This window comes from Semicossyphus pulcher, unplaced genomic scaffold (assembly GCF_022749685.1).
Source record: "Semicossyphus pulcher isolate SPU_LCO1_2020_fin unplaced genomic scaffold, fSemPul1.0.p SCAF_15, whole genome shotgun sequence".
Classification (NCBI taxonomy): Eukaryota; Metazoa; Chordata; class Actinopteri; order Labriformes; family Labridae; genus Semicossyphus; species Semicossyphus pulcher.
Window position 1 is genome coordinate 7,571,909 of NW_027211659.1, and position 21,627 is coordinate 7,593,535.

At 41.7% G+C, this 21,627-nt stretch overlaps 1 protein-coding gene across 3 annotated transcripts; it reads left to right on the plus strand.

Annotated features, from left to right (window-relative positions):
• Positions 1-403: 403 nt before the first annotated feature.
• On the plus strand, positions 404-20,598 carry LOC138592888 (sentrin-specific protease 7). Of its 3 annotated transcripts, none has more exons than XM_069663785.1 (23): positions 404-562; positions 1,656-1,741; positions 2,557-2,622; positions 2,732-2,832; positions 5,962-6,189; positions 6,844-6,962; positions 8,065-8,183; positions 8,444-8,747; positions 11,062-11,222; positions 12,566-12,700; positions 12,796-12,829; positions 15,099-15,338; positions 15,462-15,919; positions 16,131-16,258; positions 17,023-17,139; positions 17,232-17,348; positions 17,461-17,556; positions 17,651-17,862; positions 17,976-18,019; positions 18,705-18,748; positions 19,015-19,083; positions 19,171-19,321; positions 19,430-20,598. In XM_069663785.1, the coding sequence occupies exons 2-23, from the start codon at positions 1,685-1,687 to the stop codon at positions 19,565-19,567; spliced, it is 3,138 nt and encodes a 1,045-aa protein (XP_069519886.1). In that variant the 5' UTR covers positions 404-562; positions 1,656-1,684; the 3' UTR covers positions 19,568-20,598. The 3 variants fall into 3 exon arrangements, with proteins under 3 accessions (XP_069519886.1, XP_069519887.1, XP_069519888.1); XM_069663786.1 differs by having other exon boundaries at positions 12,569-12,700; XM_069663787.1 differs by lacking the exon at positions 2,557-2,622.
• The last annotated feature ends 1,029 nt before the right edge of the window (positions 20,599-21,627 follow it).

The window sequence follows — 21,627 nt, forward strand, 5'->3', positions numbered from 1 at the left end:
AGGCATAATTAAAGCGTTGTTTATCAGTGGAAAATATCAGCAGATATGTCTGACGATACCAATATGTCATTTTCAAGCCATTATCTGCAGATACCGATAACTTGCTCATAATATCGTGTATCCCTAGTACAGACCATGATTTACCTTGCTATCCCCCTCCTCTTGTCTGCTTATTTGGTCTAGTTTCAAAAATAAAATACGGACGTCTTTTCCTACAACAACCAAATTTAACATTACTACCTTCGCAGTCACATACAATTTTAATTCGTCAAAGAATACAACCAATACACAGTATCTTTTCCCCACTAAATCCCATAGCATCATCTTGCCCGGGAACCAACTGTTCCCCTCTTTGTGCCCCTCGTCTTTTCCCCCGATGCACTTCCGGCGATAGACGGATGTTGCCAAGGGAGATTGAACCGCCTGCAAAGTACAGAATAGAATCCAGATAAAATGTGTTCCTATTGTGTTTGCATGGTTCCGGAGGAAACGTTCGTTGAAAAATAGCTGTCTAAAATCGTCGTATATTCTCTGTTCATATTCAATGAAGCTCTGACCTGGGGTAAGCTTTAGCTCTCCTGTGTTCAGCTAGCATCAGGGACAAGGTAGCATTAACTAGCTTTGTCGGCTGACGCTAGCGCTAGCTGATGAGGATTTTCACTTTCTGTTGTGTCCCAGGCTCGGAATAAAATGTTTCTTAAATATAAAGCGTTGTTGTTACAGGCATGTCAATGAACATATCTTAATGCGACCGGCCTGTTCTGAATAGGTAGAGCTACACGTGGTGTCAGTGCAAAATAAACAGCTAAAAAAGCTTATTCTGTAATTAATTTCTGCAGCAAAATCTCGTGTTTGTTTGGATTTCAATTGACAGTCCTCGGGTTAAGACATAGATTTCTACCTTAAGGTTTCCATTTCCTGCAAGGAGCATATTATTTTTGTTTTGTCACTTTTGAAACGTACCACCTGCTCTTTCTGTTGGTCATGAAAGTTAGCACTTAAATTTATTATATATGTGGATCAATGTAGCTAAAAATCACTTGATTGGGTCACCTATTTTATTTTATTATTATTATTTTTGTACAAAAGTATACTGTTTATTGCTTAAAGAATGTATGTTTTATAATTTCCTTGTTTTTGTTTTACAGGTTAACGACCACCTTGTCATACAGACTTTGAATTAGGGATGCACGATATTGGATTTTTTGCCGATATGTCTAGATTTTATACTGCCGATTTTGATACCGATATATTAGGCACATGGTTTTTCCCACCTAATTGCAGAGTACATCAAGTTTCCCCTGTAGTGGAATTGATATCATGTCTACTTATTGTAGTGGCCCACTGGCAGATTCTTGAGATGGGCAATAACATTTGTAATGCGCACACACTCGCGCGTTAATGTCGTAGCATTACGTCAAGCTTCTTTAGGGAATCATCGAGCATTTAGGCAGAATTAAAGTGTTGTTTTTTCGATGGAGAAAAATGACACATCCGCCCATGCCGATGTCATTCTCAAACCATAATCTGCAGATACCGATAACGTGACGATAATATCGTGCATCCCTATTAATGACCACCGTGTCATACAGACTTTGAGTTGTTTTGATGCAAAGATAGTATTATGTGATTTTGTTCTTAATGTGTTTCTGCAGACTTGATGTGCCTTACCTAATTGCTGATCATGATGGAGCGACGAAAAGCTTTAACTATTCCTTTTACTGTTGGCAAGGATAACCTGGTACGTGGGACCCATGTTTGTGACTTATGCAATTTCATGTAATACGTGTTTTATTTCTGAGCTTTAAGTGTGCAGCTTGAAATGCTCTCTCATTCTTGCAAGTTACTGAGGCAACGCTTGCTATGTGGCTCCCATCTTAGTTTCATGTTTTGCTCATGATGTGCTGACTGCAAGCTCTTTACAGTCTAACCTTTTGCTCTGTGGGTGCTTACATGCACATTTGCTGTTTTGATTGCTATATTGGTAAGATCTGTTAATCAGTAAGAACGCTTCCCTTTTGTTAAAAGTACTGGATCACAGTGCAGGTATGAGCTGCTGCAATAATCATATGTAACTCTGCTACATGCTACTACCATACCACTGCTATGCTACAGATTCCAAAATCAGGTGCTTCTAGGACTGCAAGTTTTTCAGTAAAGATTTTTCTGCTGATAAGTTTTCAGTCAAAACCAGAAATGAAGGTGACACAACTGAGAAGCAGGAACTAATGAATTTCATATTCTCTGCCGGAAAATTAACTTTCAAAAAATGAATCAGTCGTCAAAACACTTTCAGATTTAGCAGCTATGAATGGGCACATTATACATTTTGGCACAGCTAATGTATCCTGCTTTTACACCTGTTTTGCTAACAGCTGCACCTACATGCTTGCAAACACAAAGAAAAATTACCTCGACATGATGGGTTACAGATCGATTTCACAAGCTTGGCTCATTTGCTTTATTTACATGTCCGACTAATAGTTGAGTAGCTTTTGGCTGTTGCATGTAATTCATTTATACATGCATGGTCACTAACCATCCTGTGAATTGTAGATGGAACACCCACTAAGAATTCCCATCACATGTCTTGCATCAGATTGTGGAAAGTTAGAAGGACAGGTACACGATATCTTTCTCACTGTCAGACCACATGGACAAATGTTATGCTGGAAACACAGCGACTCTGGATTTCTCATGAGACTCACGCTGTTTCGTTCTTTGTTTGCAGGTTTCCTGGACGGCGTTTGCAGGTTGCAAACTCAGACAACATGATTCACTGCATAAAAACGGATCGAAGCTTTTTGATCACAGCCTTGCTGCTATGGGCAGGTAAGCTGGTGCACACAAAAGAGTTTTGATACATTTTACTAGGCTGAAACTTTCAGATATATTCTGTTGTCTACACTAAATTGGGCTAAGAGTTTTTCTAGCCAGTTTTTCTAGCCAGTTTTTCTTCCAAGCTTTCTGTTTTGCCACACTGAAGGTGCTCTCTGCTCAGCTGTCATTTTTCCTACTAGTCTGAAACTAGAACTCATTTAAGGATCATTGAGAGGATAATTAATGACAACTCTGGGTTGTGATTTACTTTGAACTACTAACTGCTGCCCATAATATCAGCACAACCCACGCTTTAACTGGGATGTTGACTACTGATAGAATTTTACCCTGAACTGCACTTTGCATCTCATCTCTACAGAATCAATGACATGCACAGATTGTCATTAATCATAACCGAATATTTCTGTATTCCTAACTCCACTACACTCTGGCATGTCTTCTTTGGGGGAGTTAGTTCAGCAGATTTTAACTGAACAACAGGACAGCATTCTTTAAATACTGTTCTCCCATAGAGAATAAAATATATGGATTTAGTTCAGCCATCTCAGATACCAGGCTCCTTCAAGTCCCGGCTCAAAACACACTTTTACAGACTAGTTTTTGAGCCTTCCTGTTCTAAATAGTCTCCTTTATTACTGTGCTTATGTCTTTCAATGTGTTTAAATGTGTTATACCACATCTTTTATATCTTGCTTGTGTTTTCTATGTTTTGTTTTTTCCCTGTGTGGATGTTTTTAACTCTCCTGTGTCTGGTTTTTGGTTTTGTACAGCACTTTGGTCAGCTGTAGGTGTTTTTAAATGTGCTTTATAAATAAATGTATTATTCTTATTATATCTGCTGGACAGCCAAAAACACACATCACATTCACCTAACATTACAGCCTGGAAAACAGGCTGAATCTTACTAGAAATTGTTTGGACAAGAGTCTTGTGAAGGGTGTAAGCATAGAGAAAATTCTGTTACGTTTGGCTCTCAGAAATGATTTAACATTTGATGTTTTATTAATCAAAAAATATAATACGTGATGATTGATGAGAATAAGCTGACCACAGGTGGTTCTGTCTGAAAGCACGAAATAAAGTTGCCTTGTCTGTGAGGTTCAATGCAGTTTCTTAAACTTTCACAAGATGGAGCACTCAGCCTGAATATTTACAGACGTGGATCGTGGTTGTTTGCAGCAGTGTTCATTGTTTTCAGTGTCATAAGAAATACTAAACAATTCTGATATCTCTTAATGTGACAGCTGTGTGCATGTACTGTCTCTTAAATGTACTGGAGCTCTGAGACTGGGCTTAGTGTATTGTAGGGAAGAATTTAAAGCTACAGAGCCTGAAATAAAAATGTTTCCAGCATAAACCAGACTTGAAAACAATGTTTGCTATTTAACTTATTATTCTTTTACTTTGAATTACACAGCTGCTTCCTGCTATGACAATAGGGAATACTATACTATTAATATGAAACAGTTTTTGTATTTGTTTACAGAATCTTAAGTATGAGTATTTATGCTTAATAAAAACGAAACTAGGAAAAAGCCCTCTGACAATGAGCTTTCCACTCATGAGACTGATTTATGAGTAGGGCTGCGCGATATTGGAAAATTGCTATATCTTTTCTTTCTGCGATATGCATTGTATTCTATGTATGTATTCTAATGTACGTTTATACAATAATAATTAGAGATAGACCGATATGGTTTTTTCAGGGCCGATTACGACTTTTTAGTAGTCAAGGAGGCCGATAACCGATATTTGGAGCCGATATTCATTTGCAGTAAAAGTTAAAATATTGGCGTCAAAATTTTGAATAATACAAACTCCAACACTTAACTTTGTTTAAATGCCTTTAAGCATATGTTTATTAAACAAACAAACAAAAAGCGCAGGGAGTTCCCAGGGTCAGCAGCATCTCTTATAAAGTTAATTGAAAATTTAAGTAAATAAATAAATAAATAACTTCCTGAAGTTTTATAAAGTAAATAAAACAAAGTTAAATAAAATTTGCAAAGAAATGAACTCTTATCGGCCGTCAGATTTTAAAAAAAAAAAAAAAAAAAAAAAAAAAAGGCTGATGCAGATATGCCGAATATCGGCGCCGATAATTGGCCCGGCCGATAATCTATCCCTAATAATAATTAACAATCGTGCTTTTATTATTTTGGGACTTTAAGTCTACCAAAACAAAACCTCTCTCCTGCTTTGACCACACATGGCTCAGCTCTCTGCCAGCAACTCTGACAGAGAAAACAAGTGGAGCGACACGTCTCTCAATAATTGTGCAAATAGACTTTTGTATGTCATCAACCTTGTCTTACAATGTTCAAAGGTTTGTTTAACATGCATGAGCAGCCCCGTGACAGTAACACAGTGTGTGTGTGCTCTACGTAAAGCCGCTAAAGGTAAACACTCTGCTCTTTGAACAGTCCGTATATGTAGCAACAACGTCTGACGCAATCATCCCGCCGGCATCGTCTGTGACGGCAGCAGCGAAGCGCGCGTGTTTAAAGGCAGGTGACACGCAGACTCTGCATGCACAGCCATCTGTGCTGAGGTGAGGAGCTGCACTCATGTGATATCAGACAGATCAGACACAGGAAATGAGAACCTGGCGAGTTTTTGTTTTGCATCAAGCAACAAAAAAGCAGCATAACGTATTTCAGGTCATTCATGCTTGCGATGTAACCATTGCACATGTGCGCATTGGGATGGTTAAACGATCTATAAGGCAACTCCATGCATGTCAGGGACAGAACCTTTTAGGTGTGAAAGTGACCGTTTGTTTGCATTGATTTCATAAATATTGAGCCAGTAATTAAGCAGTAATGTCCTTTTAATATGAGGAGAGTTTTGTCTTGTGTGGTTAGTATTTATTTTCACTGCTTGAATAAAACATTGCTTATAAGCACCATGACTTAGCGAAGCTTATCATGACTCTACACATGGCTTATCTACACCAGACGACTTGCCTAAACCTCCCTCTCGATCAGCTGGTTTACATAAAGGCTGACCTGCATTGGTAGAAGAGCTGCGACTTCCAATACATTGAGGCGGCTAAATGTTGCAGAAAAGACACCGCTCTAAGAAGGTTGTGACTAACCACTGCTCTGTTCTGTCCTGTAGGAAGAAGCCCCGTCTGATCCTGACGGACGTCCTAAAGACGGAACGGGGCCAAGCTTACATGGAAAGGATAAAACAAAATAAATGCATGTCAAGTACGCGGAGAGAGAGTGGTCGGAGCAGAGAGGAGGCCCTGATTAGCAGAGGAACGAGGTCTGAGGTCAGGACCGATAAGACCAAGAGTGTCACCCCTAAAAGAAACCAGAAGACCCCCTCCTCGTCGTCTCAAAGGTAGGAAGTTACAGTGAAAGGAAAATACTTTTTTTTGCTGTCTTGAGAGATGGAGGTTATCCTAGCTTAGCATAGAGAGAGAATCCCTCCTGTGGCTTTATTCCTGGGGGCTTGCAGCATGTCTCCAATAACAATTCTAAACTCATGGATGGACTGTTGGGAGAAAGAAAGGAAGTTTTCATCATTATGTGCGTAACTGTAAAAGTCTTAAAATAGGACCCACTCATGGAAGCTTGTTGGGTTATTTTGAACTAAAGGGGGCGTCTTCTGTGTGGGCCGTCTCTTAGACGCATGATGCAGCTGTGCTAAACTTAAAAAAGCCAGGACAGTGTGATGGTTTTACACAAAGAACAGGGAAAAACACAAAACAGTAGGAGCTGTTTTTTATTGGGATCATTTATTGTATTTGTTTCGATCAGCTGAAGGAGAAACGACCTTTTAATGGAGTTTGGCTCGTGCGACTCCTCTTGGCTCTCGGTATTTTCCAGGCAGAAAACTTCTTCCGTATAATACCACACAGAAAGATTTTACTACTAGACTCTTACACTTTAAGTTTACAAAGGCCCTGGGACTAAGTTTTACACCACTTTATGTGGCTTTGCTGTGAATGAGAACAACTGTATAATAACTAGTATTTTTCTTTCATGTCTGCAGGTCAAGAGTCAGGAAGAGGTTACAAAATGCAGATGATGAAGAGGACGAAGAGGAAAACAAAGACATCGAGGAGGTGATCATAGGCAACGGAGAGGACTACAAGTTCTCTGAAGTTGTAGGTGTGTAAACATGAAGACAACACACACACACACACACACGACTGATTTGATGCTGCTGTCCTTTTAAACTACAGAACATTGTGTTTTTGCAGTCAGAGTTTTGGTTGAAGCCTTGAAAGAGTTCGAACAAAGTCTAGAAAGGAATATTTTATTTTAGTTTTGTTTTCAAGGTAAGGAAAAAAATAATTTTATTATTTCGTAATTTCAACAAATTTTGTGATGAAACGACTTGAAAATGTTTGAAATTCAATCTTTAAAAGCTGTTGGAATCCTGCTTTGACTGTATCACATTACAACCGACCAGCAACTTTCTTAAAGAGTCTTTCCTGCACCCTCCTCTGAAATTAAACGTTGTCATCTCGAAGATCTCAGTTTCGTTCTCTTTGGCGTCACCTATGGCGATAAACGGTAATTGCGGGAGCACACTTCCCAGATATCCAGACAGTGTCGCTTGTGTGACGTCCACGGTTGGCTCCGGTTGTAACTCTTGATTTTCCTCGCTGACGGTCGCTTTCCTTTTTAGTGTCGAATTTGTTTCTTTTTCTTTGGATTTTCACTTCTTGTTGAAGTTGTATCTGTAGTCATCCATCTTTTCTTTGTTTGTTCAGCCATAGTAGGTTACTGTTTACTTGCAACACTTGCAGAGAACGGAAAAGCAGCGGCTTAGCTCCGCCTCTCTGGCAGACCAACGTGTCACTAACTGGGCACCGCTTGTGATTTTTTTCCACGAATGTCACCACAGACACCCAGACTGTAATAATACTATATACTGCAGATGCAAAGGCTTTCATCAGTGGGCCATGGGTCAATCACTTGTGTTGCCTCATTCAGCGATAGATGGTGACTTAACAGACATTTATTTAAATGAAAATCTTCGAGATTATCACTTTAAGTTAAATGGTTCGGATTCATTGATGCTCCTGGCCTTGCTTCTAGAGGAAATAAACAGAAGCAACACTTCAGTCTCCCTGACAAGATTATCTCAGTGCCCAATTTAGCTTCGTCTTTTTCTGTTTTCTTGTAGTAGAAGTGGTCTGGCGTTCAGGTTGCATGTATGTGTTTATTTAAGATGAATAGGTTACCCTTCCTCTGTTACACACAGATTGCGGGTTGTCGGTGAGCTGGGAGCCTGCAGAGGACACAGGAAGTTGTGATGAGTTCTCTCCAGCTAGCATCAAGGACCGGTTGAGTGATCCTGAAAAGGAAGTACAGCACAGTTCGGTGAGCACTGCACACGTTCACAGAGTAAACTTTATCTAAGCATAAACCATTCCTGCAAAACACTTACTAGTTAGTATCTTTAGTCAAATTTCCATAACATCCAAACACGACACAAGACTGACAATAACACCACAGAAGTTTCCGTTATTAGAACAAGCCATCAATGTTATGTATTCTTGTTAATAGCGCGTAATGCAGCTACAGCTCAAGTTGTCTGCTGGGCTCACACTGAACTTGCTGTTTTCTCTCATCTCAAACAGAAGAGAAAAAGAAAAGAAGCGTCCCATTGCAACGGAACAGGAAGCCCCAAACGCCACCGTGAGAGTGTGCTCCGCCTCACCGGAGAGGATGGGACGGGCTCCGCACAGATGTGTCCGGAAGAAAGCGAAGACTATGGAGACATGGAGAGCCTCGATCAAACTATTGTTCAGTTCACAGTGGGGGGGGATGACCGGACTGAAGTTAATTTGTCTAATTTGGATGCTGGAGATTTGATTGGTAGCCCTGGACGAAGTCTTTCCACCGGCCAGGACGACACAACCAAAAGCAGCCCCCCTGAACCCAGTGAGTAGATTCGTTAACCAGCATCGTAGTGGCTCCTTCTCGGTCACGTGGCTCAAGCATCTTGTTTTTGCCATCGGCTGATATCTGTTGTGGTTGTTTGTCCTGCACCTTCTGTTTCTGCTGGGTGTGTCCTGCATCTTAGTACTTAGACTTAGAGACTTAGACTCAACTTTATTGATCCCTTTGGGATGACTCCCTCTGGGAAATTCAGTCTCCAGCAGCTTATACAGTACAATACAATAGGAAAGAATCAGCACACAGAGGGTAAAAAATAAAGATCAAAATATATATATCTATCGATATATATATATATATATAAAAAAAGTACAAAATTAGATAACAAAATATATAAAATATACACTCTTAGAAAATGTACAAGTAAACAGTGGGTAATAGTTCAATTAAACTAAATTAGGTTATTGCACTGTGTACTTACTGTGCGCCCTCTTTATAACCTGCCCAATTGTCTTTTCTAGGATTACTTCTGTCCTTGCTGGCTTTCAAAGCCCATTATACATCCTTCATGCTGTGTCAATTAAGGGCATCAAAGTGTTTGGCAGTGCGCTTGTCTCTGAAAACATAAACATGAGTTAAATACTGGGCCTGAGGGGTGTACTACGAAGCGAGATTAGAGGCTTAGCCGGGTCTGTTGAGCCTTAACCCGGGGTTTTCTGTGTCACGAAGCTGGCTCTCTTCTAACCGGGCTAAATCACCATGGTAACTCACTCTGCAAAGCTAACCTGGTCGGTACCAGGTTATGTTCAGAGTTTCGGCTTAAAATCGGCTGTAAAGCACCTCCAATTCATGAATAAAGTCCTGACGACGTTCTCCGTGGGTAACATAGATCCTCAGCTGACGTTATGTGTACAAGGAAACTTCTGGAACGTAACGTTACGCATGTAAAGACACAGAACGAAGCCGTGCAGGTACAGTACCACACACTGCATGGCATTATGGAATCTATGCATTCAGTTAGTGATGAATATAATATGACCCCCCCCCTTCAGTGTCCTTCTTCTCCTTTATACCTGTTTGCTTCAGGTAAAATTAACACTTTAAATTCCAGCAGATCATCCATACAGTAAAAGAACGGTGAAGACACAGCATCTAAAGACACTGCCAAGTCCGTTTCACACGGCTGGTTTTGCAGCTAAAACGTATATGATAAAATTTATAAGTCTGTCGGTATTTATCAATGATTAATTCAAATTAATTAATTAATTTGAATTCTATTTGGACAAATATTAACGTTATTTCCTTGCTTTTTTCATGAAGTGAAATTATCCGACCTCACTGTAGTTCCTGACTATACTCCTGAAATCACGTGAAGGCCTGCAGTGTAAGAGTTGTACTTTGTGTAGTTGTTACTTTAACAATAAACAGGAGGCACTGAGAGCGTTTAATGAGGTAAAATAAAAACATTAATTTTAGGGATGCACGATATTGGATTTTTTGCCGATATCTGATATGCTGATATGCCGATATTTTACAACTCATTTAGTCGATTACCGATACCGATATTTTTTCCCCGCACACCTAATTGCAGAGGTCATCAACTCTCTTCAGTATTGGAATTAGCGTACACTATAAAGGTGATACTCTTATCACATTTGTTACAGCGGTCGGGGTGACGGGTCTTGAGATGGTTAATCAAGTTTGTAGTGTTGAAAGACTTTGCCTTGGCTCCTCCTCGCATCACCGAAGCTGAGCTGTCATTGCAAATAGCAGCTTTGCTGTCTATTTCGGACACTTTGAAAAACTTCCACACCACGGACATTTTGGCTTCTAACTCTCTCGTGCTGCAGGTAGACACACATGACGTCATCACGCTGCGCCGCGCAGGTCTTCTTCACGCCGGGGACATTGCGCCGAGGTCGGACAGTTAATCAAGTATGCAGCAGCCCATTATTTTATCGGTTAATTATATCAGCGGATATCAGCGTGTTGGCCCATATCCGATAGTTCATTTTTAAGCCAATATCGGCCGATACCGATAACGTGCCGATAATATCGTGCATCCCTATTAATTAAAGTATTAAAAGAATACATTTCTGCAGCAGTGTGGTTTTTACCGCAATAATTTTTTATATTTTTATCATCACTTCTCATTTAAACCATCTGACTGAAGCAGACAGCTGATGATCGCTCAAAACGCCCCCTTTTTCTGTGAGCGTACAGAGCCTGAAGCAGTAAACCACCTTTGTGATATCTCTAACTGGTGATTGAGGCTTTGTTAAACAAGCTTACCCAATAAAAGCCTGGGTATGTTGAACTTGCTTCGCCCTCTGACGTGTTCTCCATGCTTGTTTTTCAGTTGTGCTGTCCAGCGACGACGAGGAGGGCAGTGAGGTTCCTCAACGCTGCAGCCCGGCGGCCCACAAACGGGTCACGGTGGAGGAGAAAGTGATACAGAGACAAACCTCACAGGAAGCTGTGGCCAAACAGCAGAAAGCTTCTGATGCAGCAGACATGCAGGTTCGCAGAATGTTTTCAGACACACTGCTCATAGTGCATAGCAAATACAACAGTGCTTCTACAGCTGTGTTAATTGTGTTAACCAAAATAATGATGACAAATGTTCTTCAACAACCTTTATCCCATGACAAAGACGAGACATTGACGGGTTAAAAATAGATTGTTGATAATAAAAAATGCGACGACATGTTTTGTTTTCATTAACGAGACGAGGCAGGACTAAAAATGTTTGTGGTCGGACATTTAAAATGCATGTTTTCCACGACTGAGCGTCCAATGTGTCTGTCAAAATACAAGCAACTCATTCTTGTTGCTGGGTAACTCGGTTGGAGATAACGGGTACCACGAAGGTGGTTGTAAAGCTTCTGTGTTAACTCAGGCTTTCTGCTTCAGGCTCTGTGGTGTTCAGAGAAAGAGGGCCGTTTTATGTGAAGACTAAGACTAAATCTAAAATAGTTGCCAAAATGAACACTGTTCTACAATTATGTAATTAAACAATGAACAAAAAAGGCTTTCAAAGTCAAATCTTATACTAAGACGTATATAACAATTAAGTGCAAGATTGTGGAGGGCGTTGTAGGTGATGAGAAGGATTATGAACCGGATTCTTTGATGAATGGCAAGCCAGTGGAGGCTCTGAAGGACTGGGGTGATGTGATCTCGTGTGAGAGTAGGTGAGGAGACAGGCAGCTGAGTTTTGGATGTAACGAGTGTGTTGAGTGTTTTGGTGGATGTGCCATAAAGGATGCTGTTGCAGTCGGCGATGAAGGCGTGGATGAGTGTTTGATCAGCTGAGAACAAATTTGTCTTGATTATAGTTTGCCTGGATGTTTGCAGGATAGCGCCCCCCCCCAGAACCCCAGAATTATTTCCGTATGTTAAACAGTTAATGTGTACTAAAACAGTTTGAGGGCATGTTGTTGTAACAGCTTCCTGTTATCACAGAAGCTTAAGCTAACAGAAGCTTCATACAGGCTCACAAGATTAAAGTTAACTGCTGGAACAAACAGACTTAATGCCTGCCCACCCTCCATTTCCTCTCATGCTCAAAAGATATGAGATGTTTGGATAACAAGATACTTTTCTTGTTCAATTAGCCGCAGATTTGCAGGCAACCCAAATGTCATTATTGGTGCTACCACTAGATGGCACCAAAGTAGAGAATTTTCCAATCCTGCACATAAATATTGAAGATTAAATGTTTTAATATTGGTTCTAACTTTATTCGACCTTGCAGCTTGGTCTCATTGTAGTACGGAGATTATTTGACTGTTTTATTCTACCAGCATTGTTGTGTTGACCTTTGAACCCTGTCTGCACCATTCTCTCCTGTCTGTGTGTAGCAGGTGCTGAGTGTAATCATAGAAGATCCTCCCGATTCAGTCCCTCTCATCCCAAGTGAGGGCCTCTCCCTGAGCGTCTCGTTCTCTGCCCTGCACTACGGAGGCTACCAGGGGAAGGCCAACGGAGACATGATGGTAAGCTGTGTCAACCACGAGTATATGCGTTTCACTGATGGCATCACATTCTGTTTTTATTGCTTTATATTGACATGAATGCTGTCTTTTTACAGGTAACAGGAGAGAAAATCATCATCCCCCTATCAGGTAATGAATAGTTGTTTAAAGCTATTTTTTAAAGTGTTTGAGTCGCGCCTTTGACCTGCCTTTGACCTTTGGTCTGGGTTGTATTTACTCCGACCAAAGAGGAAGCCATCTCATCTTGTTTTGGTGATGCAGTCTGCACACCATCCACTCCCAGCTTACAGGTCTATTTCAGATGAGGTGTGTGTGTGTGGTTGTCTCCGCGAGTGTGTGTGTGTTCTTGGATTAGGCCCTCGAGGCTCTAGTGCACTTTCACCTCTGAGCCTGTGAAATCTCCCCCTCAGGAATCTAAGCTGGTTCTTCTCTGAGATTTGATCTTTGCCATCCGTGTTTATTAAACAAAAAAGCTACCGTATTAGTTTAAGAAAGCATGTTGGAAAACGTTCTCTCTGAGATACATGTTTATGATACAAGCTTGGGTCTGGTGAAGAAATTATGACCAAATAACCTTGAATGAAAGTCGTTCTACCACTTAAAGATATAATCTAGAAGATCTCCGTTTCGTTCTCTTTAGCGGCACCTTATGGCGATAAACGGCAATTGCGGTGATACACTTGCCTCATACACAGACGTCCACGGTTGGCTCCGGTTGTAACTCTTGATTTTCCTCGCTGACGGTCGCTTTCCTTTTCAGACTGTTTGCTTCATCTGAGTGTCGAGTTTGTTTCTTTTTCTTTGGATTTTCACTTATTTTTGAAGTTGTATCTGTAGTCATCCGTCTTTTCTTTGTTTGTTCAGCCATAGTAGATTACTGTTTACTCGCAACACTTGCAGAGACCGGAAAAGCAGCTGCTTAGCTCCGCCTACCCTCTCTGGCAGACCAACCACTGCTGGGTGATGGAAAACGCGTCACTAACTGGGCGCTGCTTGTGATTTTTTCTGCAAAAGTCGCCACAGACAGCCAGTAATACTGCAAATGCAAAGGCTTTCATCAGTGGGCCATAGGCTCAATCACCATTGTGTTACCTCATTCGGTAATAGATATTTATTTAACTGAAATCTTAAATATATCTTTAAATCCAGACTCAAATATACTGAATTTAGGCGCCAGTTCGAGGCTAACGGTAACCTAGACATTCCCATAAGCCTCAGCTGTACCCTGTATTTAATGCTAACTGGTTAACGTTAGCATGCTACTTCGGGACAAGGGAGAAACCAATGCGAAATTCCCACTAAGGTGACCAGTAAAGCCGTTTAATCAATCGGTCAGTCCGTCATTTTGTCAATCAGTGGATCACTCATCAGTAATTTAATCAGTCAATTAATTAATTAGTCAACCATTCAATCCAATAAATCAATCAAACCTGCCAAACTAAAACACTACTGAACTTGACTGAACATCTGAAGTCTAACACCTTGTGTATAAGCTCGGTTGTACATTATTTAAAGTCAACACGTCTAGTGTGCACTGGGATACCTAAAAAATGTTTGTGGGATCTAAACACTTGATTATTAACGCTCTAAAGGTTTATCAGGCATCTGCAGTGTGGCTCCTGGGACATCAATGGAAACGAGCATAAATCTGGAGATGTGACTGAATTTTGTCTGGTCAAGGGTAATCTCTATTCACAGATTCTACATAGAAATGTAGAATCTGTAGTCAGGGACGTGGATCTTTAGGGAAGTGTTCTGGTTTCTGTTTGTACTACGCTTGTAATATTGACCAATCAGTTATCGTCCGGAAAAACAGTCCGTGTAGGGCAGGCGGAACATAATGCTGCATAATGCCATCCCGGCTCCCATCAGCAGCTATCTAACAACGATTTAGCTTCTTGTTAATCACTTTAAACAGAACGTCTGCATGCTAACGGCTAACAATCCTTTCTGGATCAAAAATCAAACTTTAGACAAATTCCCTTGACACTGTGTCACGAAAGCCGCTCAGCGTTCAGATTTCCCGACTTCCTTGAATGCATCAGGAATGATCGATCCGACCTGCGGTCAACAGTAGAGCATTTCAAAAGTAGTTTTCTGCTCCTCTTGAGGACAGAACTGACAGAGCTTCATTTTTACTAATCTGCATCATGATGTTGAAATTTCAGCAAAGGTAAGACCCGTTAATTAACGCGGAAAAATACGTCGTTTATCGCCGACCGCAGGCTACACGTCCCGCATGTTCACCGTTCCCCCTCTGAGGCTATATTTGTGTCAGACTATAGCCGATTGGATCCGAGATTGGGTTCAAGGGTAAAAGGATGAAAAGCCTCAGTGTTAATTATTTGTTTTAAACTCTGGGAACTGCTGAGCTAACCTAGCATCCTTTTCTCCCCAGACACCAGTTCGCAGGAGAAGTCGCAGGAGAAGGTGATGTTAACGTTCCAGCGCAAGGAGCTGAGGAGGTACAGCGTTTGGGAGCAGCACGAAATGCAGGTCGAGGGAATTTACTTCGAGGGTGACGAGGATCCTTGCCCGTCAGCCGTCCTTCTGTTTTGTGTGTCGGATACCGCTGCAGCCGGCATACAGGGGGAGCTCCTCGAGCTGCTTGTCAAACAGGGCAGCAACACAAACACTGGTGAGAAGGCCGGCACACTTGGAGTCAGATCCCCCAGTAAAAAATATATTTCTTATAAATATTTGATGTAATTTTCAGAATTATTTCTTATGTCACAATATTCTATATTCACAATTTTACTAGGCAAGGCGAGCCCCTTCATCCTGGTGACTCTGAGGGATCCTCTTGAGGGAATGGAGGGGGCTTTACTGCGCTCCTTCCTGGACATCGACTGTCTCAACAGACTCGCAGATGAAAAATCTCTTGATTCTCAAGGAGCAGAAAGCATCACAGGTCTTGAAAACATCCACACTCCTGTTCTGTCTCTGGATGAAAGCATAGAGCTGATTAGAAGAACGGGCCGTGACTCTTCCCTGCTCTGTCTGCTGGGTCTGGAGAGCGAGGAGCCTGATCAGGATGCAGACCAGGAGGATTCACATTCGGATACGGATGAAAACACGACACCAATCATCCAGGTGGAGGTCGATTCACAGAAAGAGACAGAAGTTGAGACTGAGACGGCGGCCGAAAGAGAAACAAGGACGCCACTCAAAGCGGAGGAGGATCAGAAAGAACAAGTGCTTGAACCAACTCCATCAGAGGTGAGTGGTTTCTAACTTAATTGGCTTGTTACCCCTGAAAAAGAAGCCGCATCGACCTCAACATGGGATGTTTGAGAGGTATGTTTAAATGATGAATGATTTCTTGACTGTAAATGATTTGTGGTCCTAAACATTAAAAAAAACAAGAGCAAAGACTAGAGGAGGGGCTGAATGTGCATTTTCTCCTCATGGTATTAATTTCCTCCCACAGAAAAGAAAGGAAGGCACCCCTCCTGTTTACACTCTGCGCCACCGTAGAACCACAGGGTCCTACTCCGTGTCCGTGTGTAGACCCGCCCCTAGCTGGATTAAATACAAACATCAGGGCCTCCCTCGTAGGTAAGTTACCTTCCTTACCCCACATGCTCACTCTAATGCATTCATTGTGAATATGACTTCCCAATGAAGATTGTTGCAGCCAAAGCAGTTAAAGGGCCAGTACGCTGGTTTTCACCCTCAGTCCTATCATGCTATTATGATGAGCTAATGCTATTATGGTAATTAAAATGCATTTTGGCTCTGTGCCTTTGGAGGACGCTAACCGCTTCTCCAATGAGCCCTGGAAAACCTCGCATCATCAGGCGGAGGCTAGGGAGCTTGCTAAACTACACTTCCTCAATCTAGGACGCCCGCCTCCGATGTCATGTCTCGTTCAAAATCGAAATGCAGACTGCAGACCTGAAGATTTTTTAGACGATCCACTGGTATATTCTCGTCGTGTTTTGGATGCACGCTGGGTGTTGTAGGAATGCAGAATGGGCGAAACTACGAGCTGTTTGTACAACTTTCTCCACAGCTATGGCGGCAATTTCTAATATTATTGCTTCTATTGATTACAGAGAAAACCAGCTTTGACTTATATGAACTTGAATGAATGTGGGGGCCGATATTGGATTTTCTTATTAAGGTCGCGTACACCAACCTGACATGTTAGATCAATACATCCTAGATAAATATTTTGTAAATAATACAGTCCAACTACAACTGTAGATGTCCAGAGTAAAAAATCTATGGTTGCTCTGTGCAGAGACAGATTCTGCTAGTGGGACCAGTATGACCTTTGATTGAACCGTCTCATTCTTCTTTCTTCCACCGCTGCGTAGGTTGATCCAGTTTCCTCCTCCGCCATTAAAAGGAGGAATAACCGTAACAATGGAGGACCTGCAGTGCCTTGACAGTGGGCAGTTCCTCAACGATGTCATCATTGATTTTTACCTCAAGTAAGCAAAACATTCTTACACAAAAGGTTCCTCAGAAGTTTGTGGAGAAGGGATCCAGCTTTGAGTTGATAATAATGTGTTTTTTGAACCAGGTACCTCCTCCAGAACGCCTCCGAGGCTGTGTCCGAGCGCTGCCACATCTTCAGCAGCTTCTTCTACAAGCAGCTGACACGGCGGGACAACGCCAGTGAAGGCATCGCCAATGAAACGTAAGAACTGAAACTAATCCTTTTCTATTATCCTTTACGTTCTTATTCGTATGTACTTAAAGAACGTGTATGTGTAAAACTTGCACCTGTGTTTGTTTCTGTGTGCACCCAGCTGTCAGAGGCAGAGGCGGCACCAACGGGTGAAGACATGGACACGCCATGTGGACATCTTCAAAAAGGACTTCCTGTTTGTGCCTGTCAATCAGGAGTGAGTAAAACCCCACAATGAGGAGAATTTTTCAGGGCTTTTTTTTTTAACATATAAATCACATAACACACCACGTTGCTCTATGTCTGTTTAGGGCTCATTGGTACTTAGTTGTCATTTGCTTTCCTGGACTGGAGGAGCCAAAATTGGAGGCGTGGAACAGTCCCAACTCCCAGAATGGAAAGAGCAACGGTGGGACAGAAGAGTTACAGGAACAAGAGGTCGCTCAAGGAGGTAAAAGCCCAAACGAAATCACAGAGACGCCATCGACACCGAACCCCAGTGACAATACAGACACAGGGACAGGTATGTTCGACTAAATGATAAATGCCTTCTTTGTTAGGATGATTACACTGTATGCATGTCACTTTATAACAAATGTTTGCTGCAGAAGTTCATTATTGTTTTCATTTGTTTAGAAAAAGCTCCAGAAGAACCCACCAAAGAACCTCCTGGTCCGGTGGTAAGAAAGACTTCTGTTCTGTGCTCATGAGGAGTGACAATATTTTATCTTTAAGGTTGTAATCTCCAAGATTTCAGTTTCGTTCTCTTGGGCGGCAATTAGCGGTAATTGCGGGAGCACACTTCCCAGATATCCAGACAGTGTTGCATGTGTGACGTCCACGGTTGGCTCCGGTTGTAACTCTTGATTTTCCTCGCTGACGGTCACTTTCCTTTTTTAAGACTTTGCCTTCATCTGAGCGTCGAGTTTGTTTCTTTTTCTTTGGATTTTCACTTCTTGTTGAAGTTGTATCTGTAGTCATCGATCTTTTCTTTGTTTGTTCAGCCATAGTAGATTACTGTTTACTCGCAACACTTGCAGAGACCGGAAAAGCAGCCGCTTAGCTCCGCCTACCCTCTCTGGCAGACCAACCACTGCTGGGTGATGGAAAACGCGTCACTAATTGGGCGCTGCTTGTGATTTTTTGTCCACAAAAAGTCGCCACAGACGCCCAGTCTGTAATACTGCAAATGCAAAGGCTTTCATCAGTGGGCCACAGGCTCAATCACCATTGTGTTACCTCATTCGGCGATAGATTGTGACTTAGCAGTTATTTACATGAACATTTTCGAGATTGTCACTTCAATATATCTCTGAATTTGTTCTTCAAAATCTGCTCTGCTCATATTTGTTTCTCTTTTTGTAGAAATGCACAGAGCAGACCTGCCAGAAGAGTACTGTTTCCAAGAGGTGAGTGTCAGGGTCCACAGAGTTACACTGATATATTTGAATGGGAAGTATTAAAGTTTTTCTGCTTCACATCTCGTAGATAATGTGTCCATAGTTTTTGTGCTTTCAATTTAGGCCATGTCTTCAGTAATTTCCCCTCCGTTAAAAAACAGATTCTGTCCACACAACTCTCAATATTTGCATGAGCCTTACTGTAAACATACGAACACATTTATGCCTAATGTGGATGTAAACACTGATGACAGACTTGCCTCTCCTCTCTGTAGGCCGTGCATTCTTATCATGGATTCCCTCAAACTTTCTCTTCATGAGCGAGTCTTCAAACTCCTACGAGAGTAAGTATGACCCTTTGAATCCACCTGTCTCGCGCTGCTTTCTGTGTTTTATGAATGTTTGTGAGCTAATTTGCGTTTGTCCCTCAGCTACTTGCAGTCAGAATGGGAGGTACGCCGTGGTTCATCGAGAGACTTCAGCCCTGACCAGATGCAGAGCTCACACTGCCAAGTTCCCCTTCAGGACAACAGCAGCGACTGTGGCCTCTACCTGCTGCAGTACGTCGAGAGTTTTCTGAAGGTAAAGAACTTTAAAACTATAATTCTGGATCAATCACAGCTTTAAATGTCAAATTAAAGGGGTTTCAATGCATGTATATAGTGATAGAAAACTGCTTCTTCTTCTCAGGACCCGGTGGTACACTTTGACCTCCCTCTACATCTACAACGCTGGTTTCCACGGCAACTGGTGCGGAGGAAAAGGGACGAAATCAGAGACCTGGTTCTTCACCTCTACAGAAAACAAAACCTGGATGGTCACAGATAGACGCATGGAGCAGCTCTGCTGTTCAGCGCGTCACGTCCCCGTGACCATCATACATCTCTGCTCATACTGAGTGACGGACATTTCAGAGTGAAATGAAAATATTTCCTTTACATTAGATGCTGTTTTTGTTCCATGCATTAACTTGAAGGAAACATGTAAACCTTCTGTTGATCCTGTGAGTGAAGATGAACGTATCAATTAATTTAAAATAAACCGGTAGCAGTCCTTCCTACCAGGCAGATGGCAGACACAGTAGATCATATCTAGACATGATGTACACCCAATGTACAATGTTTGTACACCCCGTGGCTTTTTACTCATTGTTTTAATAGTGCATATTTTATAAAAGCATTTTTTTGTATTTAATTTTTTTTTACGCTGAAGCGAAAGTCTGAAAGAATTGTGTAAGAGTGTCACAACAGTAAAAGCTAGTTTGTAGAGCAGATAGTAAACCGTTTTAGTTGCTTTGCTGACATTTAATGTGAGACTTAAAATTTCAGTCCCAGTCAAGAATGTTTGGCTGAGTCAGCCTACACACGGGCCTGTATGTGACTGACTGAGCGACTGACTGAGCGAGTGACGGTACTTTCAGAGCCGTAGAGGGAGAGAGTTGGGACAACACAATGGCAGGTAATGGAGCATATTGAACCTCCACTGACGCGACTCTCTGTCTGTACGGCTCTGGATACTTTGTTCGGGGAGTAGGCGGGGCTGCTCCTCCGCTGTCCTTACCTACGTCTGCAACACGTTGTCATCAGCCTCATAAGAACAGTCCTTGTTACACATTGCCCACAAAAGCGCACATTAAGCTTATGCGGTCAGCCACATACTAGGCTTTGACCTGTTATTCTTTGCATCCTTAAGTTTGATTCCCAAAACAAAGGCGTGGTATTTAACACATTCACAGGGCTTCCGTCTTCCTCTGATGTCAGGCTCAAGGTGAGAAGCTCCGTTTTATTGTCGCGCTGCTGCATTAAAAATATGGCCTGATTTTCACCTCCTGGATTTTCTTTTTAGCTGCTGATTAACAGAGTAGCCCCTACCTTAATGGGAGTTGCTAACTTTAAACACAGCACGATTGGAGCCTCCCACCCTGATTGTGAATTTGGTGCGTGCTCGTTCTGTTACGTAATCCAGAAAGGGAACATCACCGGAGGCCTCAGGAACCATATTCCCAACACGAACTACAAATTCAATCGGATATTCCATGTTTTGGAATTCCTCTTGTTGGATATGTCGAACGGAAAGTTCGTCACTCAGTGCCTCCCTCAGGTAGCTTTCCCCCCTTTCTAAAAATGATAATAAGCTAGGATCATCCACTTAATTCTCTTTGCAAGTAAGCTGCGCTGTTGCATGCAACCATTTATCTTCTACACTCTCTCTTTAGCAATGAATCATGGCCCCTTTAAATCATATTGGGGGGGCAGTGAGGGTGCCTCATATTAACTTTGCCTGCTCAAATTAGCAGAGTTACATCAAAATGGGAAATAAACTGTCAAACATCTATCGTTGTTTGTATATAACATATTCTAAGTTATTGTTCTGATGCTGGTGTGGCATAAACTTCTCTCTCCTTTTTGGCATTACCATGTATTCGTCCTGATTTGACACACTGAACTTGAGGGGTGCACATACATTAGCATGTGTAACAGTCTGCTCTTAACCTGCCTAATGAAGCCCTCAGAGACGTTGTAGTCCGTCACTAATGTTGCCTAAGTTCTCCTCAAGAGAGATCAGACTTTATAGTCTTGTAGTTTTCCCCCCCTTTTTGTCTCTTTTAACATTTTATGTTCAAAATGTTTTTTAGACATTGTATTGGATGAATGTACAGGAGCTGAATCCAAAATATCTTTGGTTTCAATGGTGTATTAAATCTTGTAGACCAAATTACACTTGTTCCTGTTTTTATTTTCATCTGGAACCACAAATCTTGATGGCTGCGTTCAACAAGCTCAGTATGTTTTCTGTGATGAATGAGAGGACAAACGCCAACTGGACACTATTTGGGTGCGGTCCTGACTCTTGACCTCTTGTCCTAGATGTTTTCATAACAAGATGAG